The 22,109-nt window shown below is 44.3% G+C and overlaps 1 protein-coding gene across 1 annotated transcript; it reads right to left on the bottom strand.

Moving 5' to 3' along the window:
• Nucleotides 1-6,385: 6,385 nt before the first annotated feature.
• Nucleotides 6,386-21,161, bottom strand: ufl1 (UFM1-specific ligase 1). Its single transcript, XM_056294588.1, has 19 exons — nucleotides 20,954-21,161; nucleotides 19,786-19,931; nucleotides 19,452-19,480; nucleotides 19,159-19,256; nucleotides 18,518-18,632; nucleotides 18,115-18,245; nucleotides 17,968-18,026; nucleotides 17,674-17,820; nucleotides 15,348-15,523; nucleotides 13,654-13,833; nucleotides 13,385-13,511; nucleotides 12,628-12,750; nucleotides 12,287-12,407; nucleotides 11,971-12,137; nucleotides 10,162-10,292; nucleotides 9,958-10,038; nucleotides 9,709-9,794; nucleotides 8,561-8,741; nucleotides 6,386-6,981 (listed from the first exon to the last, which is right to left on the bottom strand). Exons 1-19 carry the CDS (start codon nucleotides 21,028-21,030, stop codon nucleotides 6,772-6,774), a joined length of 2,385 nt encoding a protein of 794 aa, XP_056150563.1. The 5' UTR covers nucleotides 21,031-21,161; the 3' UTR covers nucleotides 6,386-6,771.
• Nucleotides 21,162-22,109: the final 948 nt, after the last annotated feature.

Below are 22,109 nucleotides of genomic sequence, written 5' to 3'. Positions count from 1 at the left end.
CCCGTATCGAATCCCGCACCGGGCAAGAAAATAACCGGTTACAATATTATAATAATTAATTAATCCGTTCAGATCTGTATTGTTCAACTTTATTGTTCATCTTTACATTTGCGTTTTTGATCTTGACCTCATGTAGGAGCCCTGTACTGTAGGCTAACGGTAGTTGTTCTAACTAGCTCAGCTAGCTAGCAGCTAGCTCCTGTCCTGTCTTTCACAATTTTTGCAAATTATGACGGATGCAAACATGGGGGAATAATTTCACACTTTCTCCTATGAGGGAAAACTAGGAGTGAAGGCACAGGAGAGACCAAAGCCCCGCCCCCCCCCCCATCAAGCTGGTGCAGAGTGGGCTCGGTAAGTCGGAGTTTTAAGTGTTCTAGGTGTGACAAGGTGGAGTGGCTAATGGGCAGTGTGATAATAAACCGCTTGTATTGCTGGCCTTGCGTGATGTGTAAGTGTGCTGCTGCAGGAGATGGGTGTTCTTCAAAGTTTGCAAGAGATGGATTTGAGGATCACAAAATGTTGACAGATCTGTTAAGCTTCATGAAAAAACAAAGGAGCATGTCAATACAGCCGTGCAGTTAAATCTGTTCGGAAATGTGAAGATTGATACTCGCAAAGCATAATGATACGGTGCGGAAAAACTGTGACATTCTGAAAAGGTGGACTGATTCAGTGTCATTATTGGGTCGTCAGGAGCAGCATTTAGGGGGCACGATGAGAGAGAAAAGTCCAATAATAAGGAAACTACAGAGAGACGGTAGAAGAGCTTTCCCGGTATGATGATGTTCTGGCTCCTCATTTGAAATTGTCCACTGTTTTCTGGGATGTCTCAGACCATACAAAATGATCTGATTGAAGCCATTGCTGCTACTGTTCAGGAGATAAAAGGTGAGATTGCCGCTGTGCCTTTTTTTGCCCTTTTTTCTTTTGGTTGGGTGGTTGCTTCACCAAAATTTTTGGTCAGCAGCCGCCACTGATGTGTGTGTGTGTGTGTGTGTGTGTGTGTGTGTGTGTGTGTATATATATATATATATATAAAATCCCTTATGTCACTTTACTCCCTCAGAAATATGTGATGCTTTCATGCATACTTTTGGGGTTGAATTGGTCTCATCTTTGCATCATTATTGTCTTGTTTTTCCACTCAAGGACTCCACTTCCCACTTCCTGTCCCCTTCCCTGCTTAGTGGTTCCATGAGGGTGACTTCACCTTTGTGCACTGATGTGTTGTCCCTGAAATTATTTTCTTATACCTGCCAACGAGTCTGTCTCTCGCGCAGGCCCGTTGACCCTGTACCTGACTGTAGCGTCCGCGACCCACTGAATATGGAGGTACGAGTTAAATATGGAAATGGCCATGTCTGACGATGGGCTACCTTTCTGTTTGTTATGCTTGAAGCGCTGGGCTGGAATGCTGCCTTGCGTGTCATCTGTATTCATCATGTAATGGTGAATCGGCCCAGAGAGAGAGAAATGTAACCTATTTCAAAGCCACACACCTTTTAAATGTTAGCCTAAAAGGCACATCAAAGAGGAGTTAATCTGTGTGGGCTCGTCTGAGGGACATGAAAGCGGAGCAAATGAAGTCATGGGCAGGTTCCAACCCCATGCAGAAAGCCTCGGTAGCATAGGGAAAGGTCAGGAGGTTGGCTTCGGGGCGGAGGCCTAATTTCGCCCACGCCCCGCTGACCTTAGCCAGCCCTTTGCAGTCCGACCGAGTCAGATGGAGGTAATTCGAATGAGCCCTGCGTGAAGTTTAGGCGACACTCTTCAGCCTTGCGGATATAAAGGATGGCATTCCTAATCAGCTTCCTCCCTGGGATTCATTATTCAGCCAGCAGTGACTAATGAGCGCATAGAGAGCTTTGAAGCTCACTTTAATCATGGCACTAAAGACCATTACTAAGCAACAGGAACTTGCGTAAGTCTCCGGAGAAAGCGTGGTGAACGGAGAATGAAGCGATTATCGTCTGAAGAGTCTTATTCTTTCAAAGATAATTGTGTTAGAAACAAGATGTCGGTTCTTGTGTTATGCGTCGCCGTCAGGCATTTCCAATTTTGTTTTATAGGAAAGCACCGCTCAATTCACATATGTTGGTCTCGTGGTTCAGGAAATCTGACGTGTTCTGCATTGTGCAAATCCCTCCCAAACCTGGAAACCAAACAATCTTATCATTGTAGTCTAAAATAATGGAGCTGCTTTGCAAATGATTTGTAGACTACCTTAAAGCTTTTCAGATTTGTCAACGCTGAAGTAAACAAAGCTCAGTGGAAACGGACGTGGGTCATACCGGAGTTAGAATGTTTCCCCAATTCAGAGGTTCTCGAACCGAAATCTGAGTCACAATTCAGTGGAGCGAGCTGTGTTTGTTAAGTGGGGCCATGTGTGAGTTCTACATGAGCGCTCCATTGTTCAGCCTTGTGACTAACAATCAGGAATATAAACAGACAAGACAAGCAAAGTCCATTAGGAAGGTGACTGATACACACCATGCTGATGACATCTGCCCTTTGCAAACACATTCAGTAGATACCAGTTTGCTTCGTAGTTTGCCGAGGCCTGTGTCTGTGAGCCATGTTTTAAGGTGGTCGGAGCATCACAGGGCCTTCAAACATCAGAAATACTCGGCCGGGGGTCCGGGTAGTGTGGTGGTCTATTCCGTTGCCTACCAACACGGATCGAATCCCTGTGTTATCTCCGGCTTGGTCGGGCGTCCCTACAGATACAATTGGCCGTGTCTGCGGATGGGAAGGCGGATATGGGTATGTGTCCTGGTTGCTGCATTAGTGCCTCCTCTGGTCAGTCGGGGTGCCTGTTCAGGGGGGAGGGGCAACTGGGGGGGGGGATAGCGCGATCCTCCCATGCGCTATGTCCCCCTGGCGAAACGCCTCACTGTCAGGTGAAAAGAAGTGGCTGGCGACTCCACATGTATGAGAGGAGGCATGTGGTGGTCTGCAGCCCTCTCCGGATTGGCAGAGGCGGTGGGGCAGTGACTGGGACAGCTCGGAAGAGTGGGGTAATTGGCCGGATACAATTGGAAAGGAAAAAAAGAAAAAATTAGCACTCAGCCAACCTGACTGTTGTGTCTGTGAATGCTGAAATCTGAGCAGTGTGTTCTCGATGACCACCTTTCTGCAAGTCCTACTGACACTTAATATCCATCCATCCATTATCCAAACCGCTTATCCTGCTCTCAGGGTCGCGGGGATGCTGGAGCCTATCCCAGCAGTGTGGCCTGTCCAGGGTGTCAATGTAGCCCCCTTTAAATTTTACAAGTAAAAAAAAATGATGAAATGAGTCATTTGTGTTGGCGCTGAGGTGATATAGCATGACCGCCGTAGTTACCAAGTTAAAGGACCAGATGATGCAAAATACCTTGTTTTACCTTGTTTAATGTGCCTCATCTCAGATCCAAAGTGAAGGGAGCACCAGAGGCCACTGAGTCTTAACAACATGTTTCCTCCATGGCTTCCTGTTTCTCGAAATACGGCGACGCTTAAAGGAATACAGATATTGCAGCATTGCACATTCAAGGTTCATTTCCAGTGTTAACCTGCTCGCGTGAGACCATCGACCCTGAGAACCAAGGAGCCCCCTACATAAACCACATCTCTTGGTTGCAGAGGCCTACCTCACGGATAACCGCAAACTTCATATTTGCATTGTGCCTTTGAATGAAAAGTAACTTTACCTAGTCACGTTTCCTCCAATGATCTCCCCCCATGTTCAGCATCCAGAAGGTCGAGGTAATGCGAGGCACCAGCGCGTGAATAATGCTCTAATAGAGCCCAAATCGATACAGGTCACGTGGGTCCACCGCCGAGTGGTGTCGGGCCACATTTCATCTGCAGTGGTTGTCCACATTACGTTGTCACTGCAATATATTGTTATGGTTTCCCTAATGCCCTTACAGTCGAGACATCACTCAGCATGACACCAGAGTCTCTATGTGCTCTTCTGAGGGTTTTCTTTTCTTCAGAAACAACAGTAATGACCTTACAAAAGACAAAAAGCAGCGCGTAAGTTAAACCACAACAATCCGTAAATTGATTTAAATGGAGGAATTTAACAGACCACGAGTATAAAGAGTTAGTATCAAGTCTTTTAGTGTAATCATGTATTGGCATAATTTGCGTAAGATCTTATTTTATCTGCTTCAAACTGCCAATTACATATGGAGTTCCCTTTGAAATGATTAAGTGACTCTATTCTATTCTGTTCTATTCCAGGAGTGTCGTGGTCAAGAAAGAGACTTGCACTCGTCTTAATTTATGCCACACTGTTTGGTAAGAGTAGGTGGATATCTCATTTCAGAACAAGACTCTTAATATGAGAGTCTTCCTCCTCCACGCTGAAAACAGCGACTAGCAGAGAGAACAGCAAAAAAAAAAAAAAAAGAAAAGGAAGAAGAATTAGGCCTCAAGCAGAAGATGCTTGTTTCCATGGCGATGTCGAGCATGTGCTTGTGTGCATGACGACCTCCAGCGTGCATGTCTCCTCTGGGCTCAGACGGCATGTGCCTCCACAGGGCACGTGGGAGAGTCACGAACCAGACTCATGCCGATACGTGATGAGCGTCCACCTCTGAAGTGCTATGTAGCCGTTTTGAATTCCTGTCCGATTTGATTTTTGCATCTTTATGATGCAAAAATGAAATTCGGTGAGTCAGGAGCTTGAATGACCAATTACCCTGTGAAATTTACAATTTTCTTTTGCTTTGTACTGTTCATTTTTTGTAGGAGTTTGCGTCCTTTTGCTAAATATCTTGTTTTGGAGCCAAATGTTCTTACATTACACTTTCTGTAAACATGCTCTAAGGCCTTATTATATATGTGAATTCTCCTTTTTATGACGTTTATTTGAACAGGACAACCCCCCCCCCCCAAGTCAATACAATATTTTGGTCACATAGACCCAATGAGGGCATAAATGACAAATATCTTGCATACATTTCTCCAGGCCCCATTGCATTGAATTAAGTATTTGGGAGCTTTATTTGTCAGTTTGCCGCTATATCCTCTTTTGTTCTCCTTTTAGAGTATCCCCCCCCCCTTTTCTCCCCAATTGTATCAGGCTGTATTGTACTGTATTGTACCCCTCTTCCAAGCAGTCACTGCTCCACCCCCTCTGCAGACTACCACGTCTCCTCCGATACATGTGGAGTCACCAGCCGCTTCTTTTCACCTGACAGTGAGGCGTTTCGCCAGGGGGACGTAGCACATGGGAGGATCACGTCCCCCCCCCCCCCCGAACAGGCGCCCTGACCGCCCATCGGAGGCGCTAGTGCAGCGACCAGGACACATACCCATGTCCGGCGTCCCACCCGCAGACACGGCCAATTATGTCTGTAGAGACACCTGACCAAGCCGGAGGTAACACGGGGATTCGAACTGGCGAGCTCCGTGTTGGTAGGCAACGGATCAGGATGCTGCGCTACCCGGATGCTCCTTTAGAGTACTTCACCTTGTGCCTGAACCCTCACTGAGCTGGATGTGAACACCAATACCTTGTCATTCCTTCTTTTTAGTGTTTATCCTTTTCCCCTATTTTATCTACAGTGTTTCTCTGACCTGCTTTACATCTGTCCTCCTCATGTTTGAGGCCGTGCACCAAGCATTTCATTGCCAGTTATCACTTCTACCCTGCTAACAGATAAACCGTGACGTGGTTCTGTGTGAAATTCACACCATGAGGTCAGTGTGTGTGTGTGTGTGTGAGAATCTAGACGAACACAGATGACATCCCACCATCTTCAGAAAGTGTTATAAATAACAATGGGTGGGCTCCTGTACTAACATTAAAGCAGTTTTTGTTTTCAGTGCCCCCCAGTGTCGAAGAGTAAAACTGCACAATGTGAGTTTATGTTTTTGAGCCTGTAGTACCTTGTCTGTCCACTGGAGGGAGCCGGTTAAGACTTTTATCAGTAGAATCAAAAGCAAACCACATAGAATATTCAATTTGGCCGTATTGAACGGAGCTTTAGGATTCATTAAAGTTTTCAGATTTCCAGTTTTTCCAGGATGTTGATTTCTGGACTAGAGTTGGAAATTCTGGTTGCGCCTCGGTGAGGTGCATGCAAATGGCAATTAATACGCTTAACCAGAAAGACTGATATGAAAATGACAGGTCTGCAAATGCATGAAGTCTGTAGTCTGATCAGACTTTACACGTGCTTCCTTTAGCAAGAACATTCTTAGCCTCATATTTACATTATTTCAGAATGTTATTTTAACCCTTTTTCCCAAATTCGTCCTTTTTCCTTGGTCACAGAGAGCTCATTTGGGTAGAGGACGTAAAGGTACCCGGGACAGGTCACCACTCCATCACAAGGCCACAGTTCGGCTTTTATGTAATCACTAAACGTTAAGACCAAGAGAGAATCAAATTCATTTTAATTTTTGTGAACTTCAAGCTAAATGCTATGATGGTTAACGGTCTTTCTACAGAGACATGTTTGACATGTTACAGAATACTACTACAAACTGAGAATCACTGACATTAAGCACGCAATGACCGTTTTCAAACAAAGGGCTGAGCTTTTTAATTCATGAAAAGCAGAACCTCACTGAGGATTTTCCTGTTAATTGGGCTATTCAGTTTCCATCCCATACAGGATTTTCAATTACATAGTTAGAATCATGGCCACATGGAAAAGCATTATGCAAAGACAAACTAGTTGACCAGCCACTGTTTCCACTTTTAACCTGCTCACGTAAGACCATCGATCATTTAAGAATTCATTTCTTGTCCGCCACCGTATGAGACGTTCACTCCTCTGCCACCGAGGTCTTCCTCTGGGACAGAACCAGGTCTTTGATGCTGGCCATCGAGGACAGCAGCTCGGTACGAACCGCTGCTTCTTCATCCTTCTCTTCAGAGCCGTCTTCCTCACCCTCCTCCTGCTTCTTCCCTTGGCTCTGGCTCACCAGCTGTTTCACCACCAGGCTCTGGTAGTGAGACATCAGCTGGTGCTGCTCCTGAAAACACAACGAGCAGACCCCAGGTCAGTTCAGCATCTCAGCTCACTAGAACAAGAGAACAAAGTGTCTGTGTAGATTCATTTCAGTCATACAGGTAGCAAAATATCCAGGGGAGGTTTAAATCCATTCACTGGACGCTAGTTTTCCATTTTGAAGATATTTAACGATTCATCCGGATGGCTTTTTCAGTTCTGACACTGGATGGAGTAACCTCACTATTTATCCCCTGTGGTGGAGTCACGCCTTTTGGAAAGAGGACCTGAGTGGGGACAGTTGTTCAGAGCACTGATTTTTGCGGCACGCTCTGGATGTGACATCGCTCAGATAGGCCATTTCCACTCTCCCTGTACTGGGCCAGAGAGGTGAGCCAGGCTGTGACCGCTCCTTCTCTTCTTCCATCCCACTTTCCCAGGACTGGGCCAGAGTGGTGTGTCGGGGCGACCACCGAGGCAGTGATGTTATGGCAGCGTTGTAAGCAGCGGACAAATGATGCTGCAACCCTCCCACCCTGTCTAGAGAGGGTTGTTCAAGTTTAACATGTATAGCTTATTTGACACCTCTTTTGAACCATCCGTCCTTCCTGTCTAGAATGTGAATGGATGGTCCAGCATCATTTGTTTGCCGCTGACGGAGGTAAACAGGCACGTGCTGTGTCTGAGGAAAATTGTGTAAAAATGGTCCCTGGAATCCTTGTGGTCTCTGCTATTGCTGAAGCATTTCTTTTTTTGGGATTTTTTCTCCCGAATTGTATTCGGCCAATTACCCTACTCTTCCAAGCTGTCCCGGCCGCTGCTCCACCCACTCTGCCGATCTGGGCAGGGCTGCAGACTACCACGTCTCCTCCGATACATGTGGAGTCACCAGCCGCTTCTTTTCACCTGACGGTGAGGACTTTCGCCAGGGGGACGTAACACATGGGAGGATCACGCCATTCCCCCTCCCCTCTGAACAGGTGCCCCAACTGACCAGAGGAGGCGCTAGTGCAGTGACCAGGACACATACCCACATCCGGCTTCCCACCTGTAGACATGGCCAATTATGTCTGTAGGACGCCCGACCAAGCCGGAGGTAACGCGGGGATTCAATGCGGCGATCCCCGGCTGAAGCATTTAAATCCTGCAGAGTTGGAGTGCTGACACATCTGGTATTTTCTGTGATATGTTAAACTTACGCTCTCATTTCAAATGGTATTTGTGGTAGTCATTCTGGTCATTTCCAGCAAGCGTAACACAAAATGTGCCACTTGATGACAAGTTTTTAAATGAAATTATTTACTGGGCTGAGATAAAAAATACACCTGTAACACAAACCTCAAACCCTGACCGTTCTAGTGCCATGTCGTGTTGGATAGCTACAGAGGGAGGACCAGTAACTTCTACAACTTACTCAATTAAGCCCCAGAAAACAAAGTTGAACATCCTTTGCAACTTCAAGTAAAACAAGTCACGTCCAAAAACTATTGCTAACAAAAGCATCTTTAGATTTTAAACTCGGCATAAAGAGACAAGTCTTGGTGCTTCACAGGTACGCAGTTTTTCACCCGTGTCTAACGAGGAAGTGAAATTTGCAGCATCACCGTAGGTATGCGGCCCATCAGGGTGCCAATGATCTGCGGCACGCAGCGTCCCGGGGCATGCAGCATGCAGTTGGCGCTGGCCTGAAACAGCAGCACGCTGACCAGGTGGAGCACCAGAGCCGGGTCCTCCGTCTCTTTCAGCTGCTCCGTCAGAGCCTGGCGGTGGAGGAACAGGGCCTGTCTGGACAGACAGCATAGCATACAAACAGTCTTTACGAAGTCTAGTTGTCATGCATGTCTGAATTTATGCCACAGTACACAAAAACGGGTTGCACCACTGCTACTTGGTTACTAAGATGTTAGTTGTCACTAAATTCTTACACTTACCACGCAAGAGGTAAAATCAATGGAGTTAACTAACAGAGAACTAACATTTTATCACAACACCACCAATAGACCTAGCTTAACTTAAACTACAACAAATAATAACAATGGCTGGCTAAGACCATTTGCAACTATTGTCAGCATACGGAGAAAAAAAATTCATCATCAGCATGTTTTATGTGGTTGGCTTCAGCTCCCTGATTTATATGATGCTGACATCTTTGACCTCGCCTCGTGAGGCAGCTGTGCAGGTCCATATTTATACATGTTAATGGTTTACACCGGCTGGCTGCTGTGATGTTTCCCTAGTAACAGATGGACACACTCACATTACTAGCTATGGCTTTACTAACTATGATGTTTGTTACTTTTGAAGGTACAACCTTAACTAGTAAATCACTAGTTTATAACGTACATGTTAATACTAAGAACTTAGTAAGGACTTAATACACAAAAATAGTGACAGATTTAGTAATGTCTGGTGCAGCCCTTTTCTGTGAATGTGACATCCTGACTTCACAGACTATTTCGGCAAATAATGAGTGAAATCTACGCAAGAGTTGTATGGTGAACAATGTTAACGTGCAAAATGGGTGAGACTGCCATCTTCTGGTGGCCCAGTGGTACACTGATCAAAAAGTTGATGATATTGTATTTAAGTATGTGTGTACGCAGGTAGCTGATGTGACAGAGGACAGAAAGAGATGGAAATGGATGATCTACTGTGGCGTCCCCTAAAGGGAGCAGCTGAAAGTAGTAGTAGTACAGTGTGTATCTGTGTATTCCCTTAAGAGGAAGAAACAAATAGTTGGAGTCTTTGTTACCTCTCCTTTTTCTTATCGCTCTTCTTCAGCATGATGCCACACACTTCAGCTGACGTTTCAATGTTGGTTAAAAAATCCTCCATGGTCTGTAAACAAACAAACAAACAAACAAAAAACAAACCCATATACACAGACACGCAAGGTGGAGGAGCTTTCAGTGCAATCTGCTGTGCTGATGAATTATATTTCACATATCATAAGGGAGAATGACCAACTGATGAGGTCACTGAGCTGCAGAACCCAACTTACTTTGCTGTTCAGGGAGTTGTGCAGCTTCATTAGAGGCCCTTTTGTCTCCTCTGAGAGTTTCCCCAAAATCTTCACTCTCACCTGAGGAGACAGAAAATCACTGAAAGAACACAAAACTCTTAAGGCCCTCGCCGAGAATAAAACGAACTAACAAAACACAAACACAGAAGACACAAAGGGGGCTGCGCTGGGAGCTCCGCTGACCTCGTTGGTAATGGAAGAGGGATTCTCCACTGACATCATCAGGTCAGCTGCCAGGAAGTTGACCAGGATGTTGGTGACATCGGTGCACACAGTCTTGAGGACGTGCTTAGCAATATGGACCTGGGTTTCATCTGCGAAGGAGATTTCTCCAATCAGTCAGGACATTGCACTCGTCTAGTAGAAAGCCACCATTTCATTTTTCTTTGCAATTGCTAATCTGTGCTATTACCTCATATGCGTAGATAGTATTCTCTTTTCTTTTGCACACTTTTCACATTATCTGCTGCACACACTGATATCGAATTTTCTGCTACTGCAAACCAGTCTCACCACCATGTACCCAAAGACTTAACTGACGCTGTCTCGTACTTGCACTGATTTTTTAATTAAAAGGAAAAACCAAAATTCTTGCATCGAAACGGTTATATCGCTTTTCTTGAATTCAGAGTTATGTTTCAGCCTCACAGTGAGCAAAATATTAAGTCAGATTTCGGTTATGTGAAAACTTTGCAAATAAAACCAATTCTAACCTGAAGAGATTGTTTTGGCTGTATGATTCAATATATTTGTTTTTGATATCTTTTATTAACTCCTCAGGAGGCGTTCTCTTCAGGGCAGCCAGCTAAAGGGGATAGAATTATGATTTTTCTTTTTGTTTTGCTCAAGGGTCCTTTAACAGATAACGGTAGTACAGCAAACCAACCTGCTACATCACTTATCACTATTAGTAGTAGTAATTTATTTCGGTCCTTGTTAACAAAAATTTTCCAAAATGAATGCATATAGATAAATAAATAACAATAAGGCACTGAAAAAAAATGTTGGACCCCCCCCCCCCTTTTCTTCCCAATTGTACTTGGCCAGTTACCCTAATCTTCCGAGCTGCCCCGGTCACTGCTCCACCACCTCTGCCGATCCAGGGAGGGCTGCAGACTACCACATGCCTCCTCCGATACATGTGGAGTTGCCAGCTGCTTCTTTTCACCTGACAGTGAGGAGTTTCACCAGGGGGATGTAGCGTGTGGGAGGATCACGCGATGCCCCGACCGACCAGAGGAGGAGCTAGTGTAGCTTCCAGGACACATACCCACATCTGGCTTCCCACCCACAGACACGGCCAATTGTGTCTGCAGGGACGCCCGACCATGCCGGAGGTAACATTGGGATTTGAACCGGCGATCCCTGTGTTGGTAGGCAACGGAATAGACTGCTACGCTATCCGGACGCCCACAATAACGCGTTAAATTAAAAGGAAAACAGAAAATAGACTGAAAAGGTGCAGGCAGAAGCTTTAGCTTATAATACCTACCCTATAAGCAACCCTTTCACTACTAGATTTAGACTATACAAAAACAAAAGTTTCAAACGTTTCATACAAAATAACGATCATATCTCTTTTTTTTTATCACCTTGTTTTCAATTTTTTTTACATTTGCAAAGTGAACTATAATTCCTTGTCACATACATAAAATATACATGTTTTTTGTATTTGTCCTTACCCTTGTGTTTTTAAATATACCTAGTCCCCTCAATTTGCACTGTCCCTCTAATTTCGCACAACCTGTGAATACTACTCTGTCACAGCATACAGCCAACCTGCCACAAAAAAAAAGACATCTAAGGAGAAGGCACCACACTGACTCCCTGACAGCCTCCCAAAACCACCAGCTCGACTATCCCCTTCCTTCTGTCCTACTGTTTTTGACACAATCTGAAATACTTCCTGGGGCGAAGTGTTCAAAAGCTACTACTGTAATTCCTGAGAACCATGGTCATGTCTGCAGTGGGACTTAAATCAACTTAGTTCACCTGAGAAGAACTTGTTCCCCTTTTCAAAGAGTCGGATGTTGTTGTAAAGGTTGGTTATCTCCTCTTGGAGGTCTTTCAGGTTTCTCTTCTTGTTGGCACCAGACAGAGAACTGGTGGAGGACATGAACACTGTCCGCAAAACTTCCTGGTAGGATTTAGTCAGCGGCCTAAAGAGAAAGGGGGGGGGGGGGAGACCAGAGGACAAGAGAGCCGTGTACTTCTGTTCTTCCTGGTGAGACTGGAAACAATTTGGGAAAATGGAAAAGTGGAGAAGCCAACTTCTGACAAAAAAACCCCCAGAACTCCTGCTTATTACCTTACTAAATGCTCTGCCAGCTCAGAGAGAATGTCGTCCGGGCAGTCAGTCACTCGCTCCTCTAGGACAGCTGCGATCTCCTCTAGGGCCATAAAGGCAACTTCGCTCTGTTTGCCGCGATCTTGGCCAAGGTAAAACAAGACCTAATTAGTCTCAAGGGAGCACTACACTTACCTTTGCCTTTTGTGAAAGAAAAAAAAACTAAACAACCCGGGGGAAAGATTTTTACCCTGACAGCCATTAAGCTCTAGTTACAGTGGAGTGCCTAACTGAGCAAGCTTAATGTACATACAGAGACATTATGTCCCCGCGATGATAAATTAGCACTGCCATGAGCATACTTTGCTGGATAGGCCTGGTTTCTTCATCGCTGTCCTCGTCTCTCCTCCCCTTCTTCTTGGTTTTACGAATCCGGATCTCTCTGGCGTTGCCGCCCCCACCCCCCTTCACACTGCCACTGCCCTCTGGGGGAGAAACAAATGGACCATGGAGACCATGAACAGATGGCATATACCCTTAGAAGGAAAACATAACCAAACGAAGATAAAAGTGGTCAAAAAAGTGTGTCCTGAATGCTGCCTGCTGTGCTGCTTTACTGTAAAAATACTAGTGCCATTGTATTTGGTAGTCAGATCGGATTAGATTAAGATTGGATTGAATTAAGGTTAGATTCAATTTTAATGATCTCTGTGCGGAAGATGAATTGCTGCATCACCGTTAAGTTGATGGATTCAAAGCAAGGCATTCGAAACATAAAACATAAAATGACAAGGGGTCATAAAACAAAATAAACAAAATATTTACACTGGAGGTATTTTAAATGAAAGATCATGAGCATGCAAACTTAGTAGTTAGTAGAAATGGACATTACAACAACACAAGAATATTAAGACATGTTGATCAGAACACAGAAATGTGTGGATAAGGAAGACTATACAGATATATAAAACTTAAGCACATAGGCTAAGTGTGAAAGAAGGACATTAAGACTACATAACATTACAATCTCAAAGATGTTGAAGAGAATTAGGAACCTCTGCAACAAGCTGCCACGGGCTTGGCAGCATCTTAAATCAGAAAGTGAGTTTTTAAACCAACCTGTGGCTTTTTTCCTCCGGTCTGCCTCTTTCTTATCCTTTCTTGAGGAACCCGTGCTTTCTGTCATCAGAGACGCTTGTTTCAGATCTTCCTCCGTTATCAGAAACACTGGATTGTTCTTCACTTCCTGTAAGAGCACAGCAGCATATTCAAAACCCAACCAAACAGAACCCAGACAAAAGACACCACACAATACTTGCAGATTCAGCTGTGGGATACTTGTGCGACAACCAATCACGACCCGGATGTGAGACGGAAGGACGGCGTACCTTCTCAGCTTTGTGCTGCATAGCCTCATCAAACAGAGACAGACAGTTGGAGATGAATTTCTCACTGACAACAATGGTGTCTCCCAGCACCCGGGCAGTGGACTGCACATTGGTATTCCTCATAGTCTGGTTGATCAGCATTCCTGTGTCCTCCACTGACAGGCAGCTGGGCAAAATCGGCTACATCGGCGAGAGGGGGAAGGCATGAAATAGGTTTGTTAGGCATGTCCACCAATCACCAACCCCACCAAATGCTATTCGTTTGGTAACCGTGGAACAACTTATACCGATACCGTCGCCAAACGGGTCCTCTCAGCTACGAGGTGAACGGTGAACAGTTGGTGTTCAAGCATTAGCCATCAATATGTGAATATACTGATACTTTTGAATAAAAGCACATAGACTCGCTGTTTGCTAGCCCTAGTGATTTTACATAGCCGACGTCGGCTAACTGCTATGATTAGAGTTAATTATCTTCTGTGGGTAAATGGTTCATCAGAAATGGGCCAGACGACATAGTAGCAGACCATTATGCTGTTTTTCCCTCACATCTTGATGTTGCTATGACTGCCATATCATTTTGGCAAAATTTCCAAAGTATATTCTTGCTTGCAAGACAAGCTGAGCCCTGCAAGCGTTGGCTACTGGTTCATCTATTTGACTTGATGTCAATGAAGGAAAACCTTTTCACTTGGCATCCCTAATTTGTGTATGAGAAAGTATAAAGTTCCAACAGACTTGGGATTTCTTGTCAAAACTGTCTCACTTTTAAGTTGCGTGTCAGAATATGACATTAACTCAAGTGTTTGCAATAAAAGGAAGTTATTAATGTAGTACTCTTCACTGTTAAAGTCTGGGCGGGAAACCGTTTTCGGTAAGCGCCTGTATGTAGGGATGGGTATTAAGCTTTTAAGAGTACTACTACTCTCACCGATAATGCTTATCGATCCGGTACTTTAACGGTACTCTTATCGGTTCTTTTTGTTATTTTTTTGAAGAGAACAAACAAAACATATTAAGAACAGCATTAACATTATTTTATTTTCTGATGTCTGGACAGAGCGTTACTTTTAATCATCAACCCATGTTTGCATAATTTAGTTAACTCCATTGTGGGCACTAGGCTGCTAGCATACATAACATACCTGGGGTGGATGGGGCAGCGAGAGATGAACTACGAGCTAGGCAGTGGAAAACTGCATTTCACTAGATGTTTCGAAAGACTGTTTGTGTTTCTGCCTTTACATGCAAAAGACTTGCTGCACTTGTGCCAATGAGCATTGTCAGCATCACTGACTCTAGAGAAGTATAAGCAGAAATGGAGTTGGCGAGACAAAACGTGCAGGATAACGTTTATATAGCATAGATATGTGCGTTTCTCCGCCTGTATTTAACGCACTTTCGTGAGATGTTTCAAAGGATTCTTTGTGTTTCCGCCTTTACATGCAAAAGACTTGTTGGACTTGTGCCAATGAGCGTTGTCAGCATCGACTCTACAGACGTATAAGCAGAAATGGAGCTGGCGAGATCAAAGGTGCAGGATAACGTTTAGATAGCCTGAATAAATAGGACATTTTCTTAATTTCTCCAGTACCGATAGCAGAACTGTTAATGTCGGAGCTTGTCAACGGTAAGGTCTTCGATAATTTAGCACCTCTGCCTGCTTAATACCGGGTTTCGGTACCCATTCCTACCTGTATGTCCGTCCATGTACCAGAGTTGATGGCTTCCTCCACCGAGGCCTCCACCTGGTCGACTAATGTCTGCCCCACACAGGCCGATCTGAGGAACAGCAGCTTGCTGGACTTGAACCGCTTCTTAATGTAGCTCACTGGTTCAGGAATCCCCAACCTGATCAACGCATCAAACTCTGCACAGAAAAAAAGGAACGGGTGGTGTTGACATGTCATTTTTTGGAGACTTTTTAAATCTAATTTAAGCTGTCCGGGAACACCGCCAAGTGTACCCTTCACTCACGCATCTTTAATGATCCTAACGCTCAGAAACGAATCATTGTAGTTTGCAAACGACACGATTTAGTGATGTTTACTTCTAAGCCCAAAATGTGGTTCTAAATCTTCTGTAAACACTTCCCCTTGGATAAAATTTACCTGTTCTCTAAAAAGGGATGATAGAAGAGATAAACAGAGGTGGTACAGTCTGCTACTGGCAAATGAGGGATTTACATTTTAATTATGATACAAAAAAAAAATCTACAGATGCCACAGCAATGTATTTTCTATTCAGGGAATACCTACCAATAAGCACAATCCTATCCACCCCCCCCTTCCTGCCCAGTTGTACCTAGCCAATTACCCTACTCTTTCCGAGTCTTCCCGGTCGCTGCTCCACCCCCTCTGCCGACCTGGGGAGGGCTGCAGACTACCACATGCCTCCTCTGACACGTGGAGTCGCCAGCTGCTGCTTTTAACCTGACAGTGAGGAGTTTCGCCAGGGGAGACGTAGCGCGTGGGAGGATCACGCTATTCCCCCGAGTTCCCCCTCCCCCCCGAACAGGAGCCCCGACCGACCAGAGGAGGCGCTAGTGCAGCGACCAGGGCACATACCCACATCCGGCTTCCCACCCGCAGACACGGCCAATTGTGTCTGCAGGGACGCCCGGCCAAGCTGGAGGTAACACGGGGATTCGAACCGCTGATCCCCGTGTTGGTAGGCAACGGAATAGACCGCTACGCTACCCGGACGCCTGCGCAATCCTATTTCAATGCTTTTATTTTCCTTTCATGTTTGTAAATGTTTGACACTTTATAAATTCATTCTGGAAAGTGCTTTATGTAGTAAGTTAATTATGATTAAATATACAGTACAGAATTGTCATTCAGGTGTCTGCCTAGCTAAGTGAACAGAAGATAAGTAGTAAATAGAGAAAAGTAGTAATTATATAACTGAAGGACTTTATGACTTGTTACACTAGCATAGTTGCACACACATTTTATAGTGGGTTTGATCCTTTATAATTCCACCTCCATACACATGCACACACAAACGCACGCATGAGCGCACACACAGACACACAGATGGGGGGGGGGGGAGAGACATTTTCTAGAATGAAAATCAAAACTGTAGTTATAGGTTGAGTCCTTTTACACCAAGTTGTCGGTTTGTTTTAGGCCTTATGACCGGCATAACAGCTTGTGCAGGGAGATATTGCAACTTGTGATTCACACGAAAGGCGGTTACATCGATTTTACCAGACTAGTTCCAGCTGGAGCAATGGCTAATCAAGGTCACCTTTAAGAAGCACTTGATGCAAAGATTCGCTCACAGCAGGAAAAAGGCCACGCTTGGTTTCCTATGCGTTCTGTAACGCCTCGAATGGGACGAGAAGCAAGGGAGAGAGGGCCATCAGCATGCTGCGGGAAGGCACGTCGACGCCAGCGCTGCCAGACACTATGGATTAAGCTGATCAACCGCGTCACCGCTGCAGACAAGGCTTCAGCAGACTGGCAGGACAGAGGACCGTTCAAGGTCTGGTTGCCCTTGACTGACCACAGCAGGGCAGCACCAAAACATCGAGATCGTCTCAAACCTGCTACCCGTACCGCTACTGAAACTGCTGGCATCAGGGCGACCTGACAGAAGCCCTCCCAGACCTCATACCCGACTGCGCTGGGCCAGACTCAGGCTGCCATGGACCCATCAGCAATGGCGTCAGGCCCTCTTCATGGACGTTTGCTGTTATTGTTTTCATTCATTTATTATTTGTGTAATGGAGGTTTAAATTTCAATTTAACGAGTGTTGCTTTTCTTTTTTCCATTAGTGTAATATAGTTTGCTTGTACCTTATGTTACTGGCTATTGTTTAAACTTTTTTTTTTCATCTTTTTAATTTTTTTGCTGAGAAAATCTGCAGATGAGCATTTCATTGCACAGGCTGCCCAGTGTTTTAGTGTTGCATGTGACAAAATAAATTAGAAGCTCATTAGAAAATTAAAAACAAGTAAAACATGCTATTACAAATGTGATATCAAAACCATACATCATTTGGGAAAAGAGTACCTAAATATCCATTCTGTCGCAGGAAAGAGTCCACCCATGTGTTCTGCGTTTTGGAGTAAATATCGGGGATGTACATGGCTTTATCCTGTCGGCCGCCGACAACTACGCCTTTGAGACGCCCGGTATTCACCAACTCCTCCAAGAGGGCTGTCAAACCACACAAACCAACACAGTACAGAGCTGATATCATAGCAATTATCCACAGGAAATAAAAGACTACATCAAAATCAGAAGTTCAAAGTTACTTCAACGGTTACCGGTAAAAGGTGAAAGTATTACAGCGTGACGTCTTACAGTAGAGAAGATGTTCCTGGAATCCAAACGCTGCAATCATGCTGCTGACAGGTGTTGGCCTGAAGAAGAAAAGAAGAAAAGCTGCAGGGAAAAGATACAGATGAGAGGACATATGTTCCCAATGTACAAAGGAAACGTTCAACATACCGAGTGATTGCGCTGAAGAGTCCTCGGATCCGGGCCTTGTGGCGAGCAATGAACCCTGGAGTGAATATGACCCCGCTGTTGTACTGGTCCATCTCCCCCCGGATGAGCTTACCAATACGTTTCGATAACTCCTAAGATTCATATTATTAATAATAATTGTAATTACAAACAGACGTTACGTGTGTCATTATGCACACATAGCAATAGATTTATAGATTTGTGAACATGAGAAACAAAAACGACACTAGAGGAAGTAGCTGTCAGCAGAGGAACCCCAGAGCCCTCAACAAATTATCAAACAACATTCACAATTTTTGTAATTCTTGATAAAATGAAAGCTTAAGATCACCAGATGTATGATATAAAAGAAAGACAAATTGCAAGTAAAATCTGTCTGGCTCACCATCGTCAAAAAATCCCCTGGAAGGTCATAGTTTTTACAGAGGTCTGAAATGTTTATCAAACCAGCCTCTTGCAGTTTGTCATTCACTTCTTCTGCTATTCGGTCTAGGTAGCCCCTACGACCAACAGAAAGATGATCAGCAGTCTTTACAGAGGCAGACATGCATTTTACACCATAATGCATTTTAATCTGAGATTAATTTAACAATCTAAAATCAGTGTCTTGAATAATCTGTTTAAATTCAAGGCCCTTTGGCAGTCTACAGACTTATGTTACGGTTAGTAACATATTACAGCTTATACAGTGTGCAACTGAGACTGATACGCATTTACCAAATACCTGGAAAAAAGCAATTAAGGTTAGGGCCCCGAAACTCTGGAACGATCTGCCCGAGGAAATCGGGTCGGCTGAGTCAGTGATCTCAATTTTTGGTCTCTTCTTAAAACACACATTTACCAGAGAGCCTTTCCAGATTACTAGAGTTTTGATTTTCTTTGAGCTATCCTTTATTGGTTTTCATACACCAAATTGTTTTTATTTTATTTTGCTGCCTTTGTGAAGCACTTTGTAATGTGGATTTTGAAACGTGCTCTATAAATAAAGGTTATTATTTTATAAATGGCATGTGATCTCATACTTACTCGTCAATAAGTTGTCCAAGTACTAGCCGAACGCCTTTATCAGATTTAGCTATGTCACTCGCTCTGTTTTCAACATGGACCAAATCCACATTGATGCTCTGCAAAGAACAAGACAAAAACATTTTGAGCACAGCCATTAAAGCATTACAATACTGTCCATTGTTAATGACACATGGTTTGTGAAATATTAAACGTTAACAGCTGTGCAAATGTCACTTAAATTTATACAGCTCTCAGAGCTGGACACTGAATTACATGTCAACCAAGACTTGAATTAACTGATTTCAACATACCTGCTGAAGCTCCACGATATTAACTCTCCCTGTAAAATTAAATGGTAAGTTAGTTACTGCCACCATGTCAGCTATCTCAGGCAAATCAGTTGTGACGACAACCCAGATGTTTCCATGTAGTGCTTGTACAACATTCTGTTAAGGCTTTTTTCCAGATCATTGATAGAAAGTTCATAAAAGCAACACAATTTGCTAGGACCTTAATCAAATATGAAGTGATCTGATGAGATAACGCAACAACCACTAACCAGGTTATCTGCTCACGGGTTGTGAGCAACAGATCATGTTAAATCCTTCCCGTCTGCTATGTTTCTGACTGCGGTGTTAAACTGACCTCCATGGACGTAGAGCTCATCTCTGATCTCCTTGCTGATCTGTGCTGGGGTGATGTACTCCTTTCCATCGAGTGTGTGCACCACATCCAATTTCTTGTCCTTAATCAGTTTTGTAATAATTTCAATACAGTTCCTCTCTGATAACCTGGAGAAGAAATTGAGGCAAACAACGTTAATGTTAGTTGTTGACAATGCAGCAGTTCTCAGTGGCTAAGAACAAATGATCGGTGTAGCTGAGGGAAAATAAAGTATAGGGGCGCAAACTGACAGTGCCTGCATGAAGCCTTACTTCAAGGCTGAATATGGTAAACTGTCCTAACGCTGCTTCGGGGGCACAGAGCCTGTAATTTTCCCTCTCTAAGCACCAAGAAAGACGATTATTATTTTCAAGCAGCAGGAGGAGTGAAGAACTGGTCTGAATAGACCGAATGTCGTGCATTAACTGCTGGAATGGCTTATTTGTTCGAAGCGATTGTAGAGAAACCTTAGTTCTCTTTGTGACTGATAGTCACTGAAGTTTCCCTGAAGATCATCATCAAATGTTATCCCATGGGTCTTAATCATGTGAAAATATAATGCAAATGTTTTCCCTGAATGTTCATTTTGTAATAATTCATATGAATCTTTACATCTTCTTTTTTTTTGGAACCAGCTACTTAAAAATCTTTTGAGCTGATCTTACATGCTTTGTTAAAAACAAGCTTTGTCTCTCATTAACAAATGAGACAAGCTTTCTCTTGCATTAACAAATGAGAAAACGTCCTTTTTGGTCAAACCAGTGTGGAGTGGTGTGGAGACCCCACACCAGTCAGTCATCAGTTTACTGATTCAATCTACTGATATACCCAGCCAGCTATCACATAAACACATGCAATTTCCCTAAAAAACCCCAAAACTTCATTTTTAGAGGCACACTGAAATGCATGTCAGCATGAATGTACAGACCGTGTAATTAAAGCGTGCTATGCATGTATTAGCCAACACAACTTGACTATGTGTGCTCTTCATGTCTGCTTTCATAATTCTGATCTCATGTACACCTCTGCATGCACAGCTTAGCATGTCGGGGTTCTTCCTCTGCGCGATTCAAATGTAACACACACACACACGTTATGTGATCAGCAGCTACACTGCCCGGCGTCACAACAGCCGTGTCGTCCGCGTTACCTCTGCACCGTGTCAGCAAACTGCGCCCGCTGAAAATCGGCCGCGAGCCGGCGGATTTCCTCCCAGGCGGATCCCATGATGGAAACCGCGTTTTAACGCAAATACGACAACCTTTTCCCAGCCTTTGCTAAACCATCCAGAGTGGGGCTAATCTGTCCGGGTAGCGAGCGAGCTAGCTAGCTAGCATGGGCGACAGCGCTGCGCCTAAGCCCCACGTCAACATACAGTGACGCGCTACGGGAGGCGCCTCGGCCCAAACTTCATCAGGGCTCCGCGGTCGCGTCGTTTTGAGATTCGGCTCGTTTAGCGCGAACGAACCGCCGAGTTTAACGCGATGTTTATAAAGAGAAGCAACGAGATGCAGAATTTTAGATTTAGAATTGCTTTCCAGTCAGGTTTATGGTATTAAAAACGATAGCTTGACATTTGGTAAACCGTCACAGTGAACATGTAGTCCGCTCTATTATTGTTATTATCGTTATTGTGAACTACTAATAAGACCCGTTAGCCCCACGGGTCTGACCCTTTAGCCGAGCGGTTAGTGACGTCGCCTTGTGGTGCAGTACACCCTGTATCGAATCCCGCACCGGGCAACAAAATAACTGGTTACATTGGTGTTATTGTAGCCAATTTGCGTCCCGGCTGCGGCGACGGTCTCCCGGACCCCCCCCCCCCCTAATTCGCTACATTATTACAATTTTTATTACTGTTGTTGTTTATTTCGTCAAAGGGGATTAAATTGAGTTTTCCGGGGCTTTCAGTTGCAGTGTTCCTCTACAATAACGTCACTTTATCATATGACACATGTAAAACGCACACACACACGCACACGCACGCACGCACGCAAACACACACACACACACACACACACACACACGCACACACGCACTGCCAAGTGTATTGCCGGACCTCTTTTGGTTGGATTGTGCTTTTAGGTAAAGGCTCGGATCTCTGAAGTTCTCTGCGAGGGAAAAAAATGAAGCAACTCCCAGGTTTTAAAATCTTCTCGAAAACAACCGTGTTTTTGGCTGAAATTTGGCCAAACGTGCATTCGTGCTGCCTAACTGATTGTTGTTATTATTATGATAATGTTTTATTCATTGTCATTTCATGCACTGATGTTTTTTTTTCCTCCAAATTGAACAATATAAATTCT

This window comes from Lampris incognitus, chromosome 15 (assembly GCF_029633865.1).
Source record: "Lampris incognitus isolate fLamInc1 chromosome 15, fLamInc1.hap2, whole genome shotgun sequence".
NCBI classification, from domain to species: domain Eukaryota; kingdom Metazoa; phylum Chordata; class Actinopteri; order Lampriformes; family Lampridae; genus Lampris; species Lampris incognitus.
Note: the sequence above shows the minus strand (reverse complement) of the source record. Positions and strands in the feature narration are given on the sequence as shown.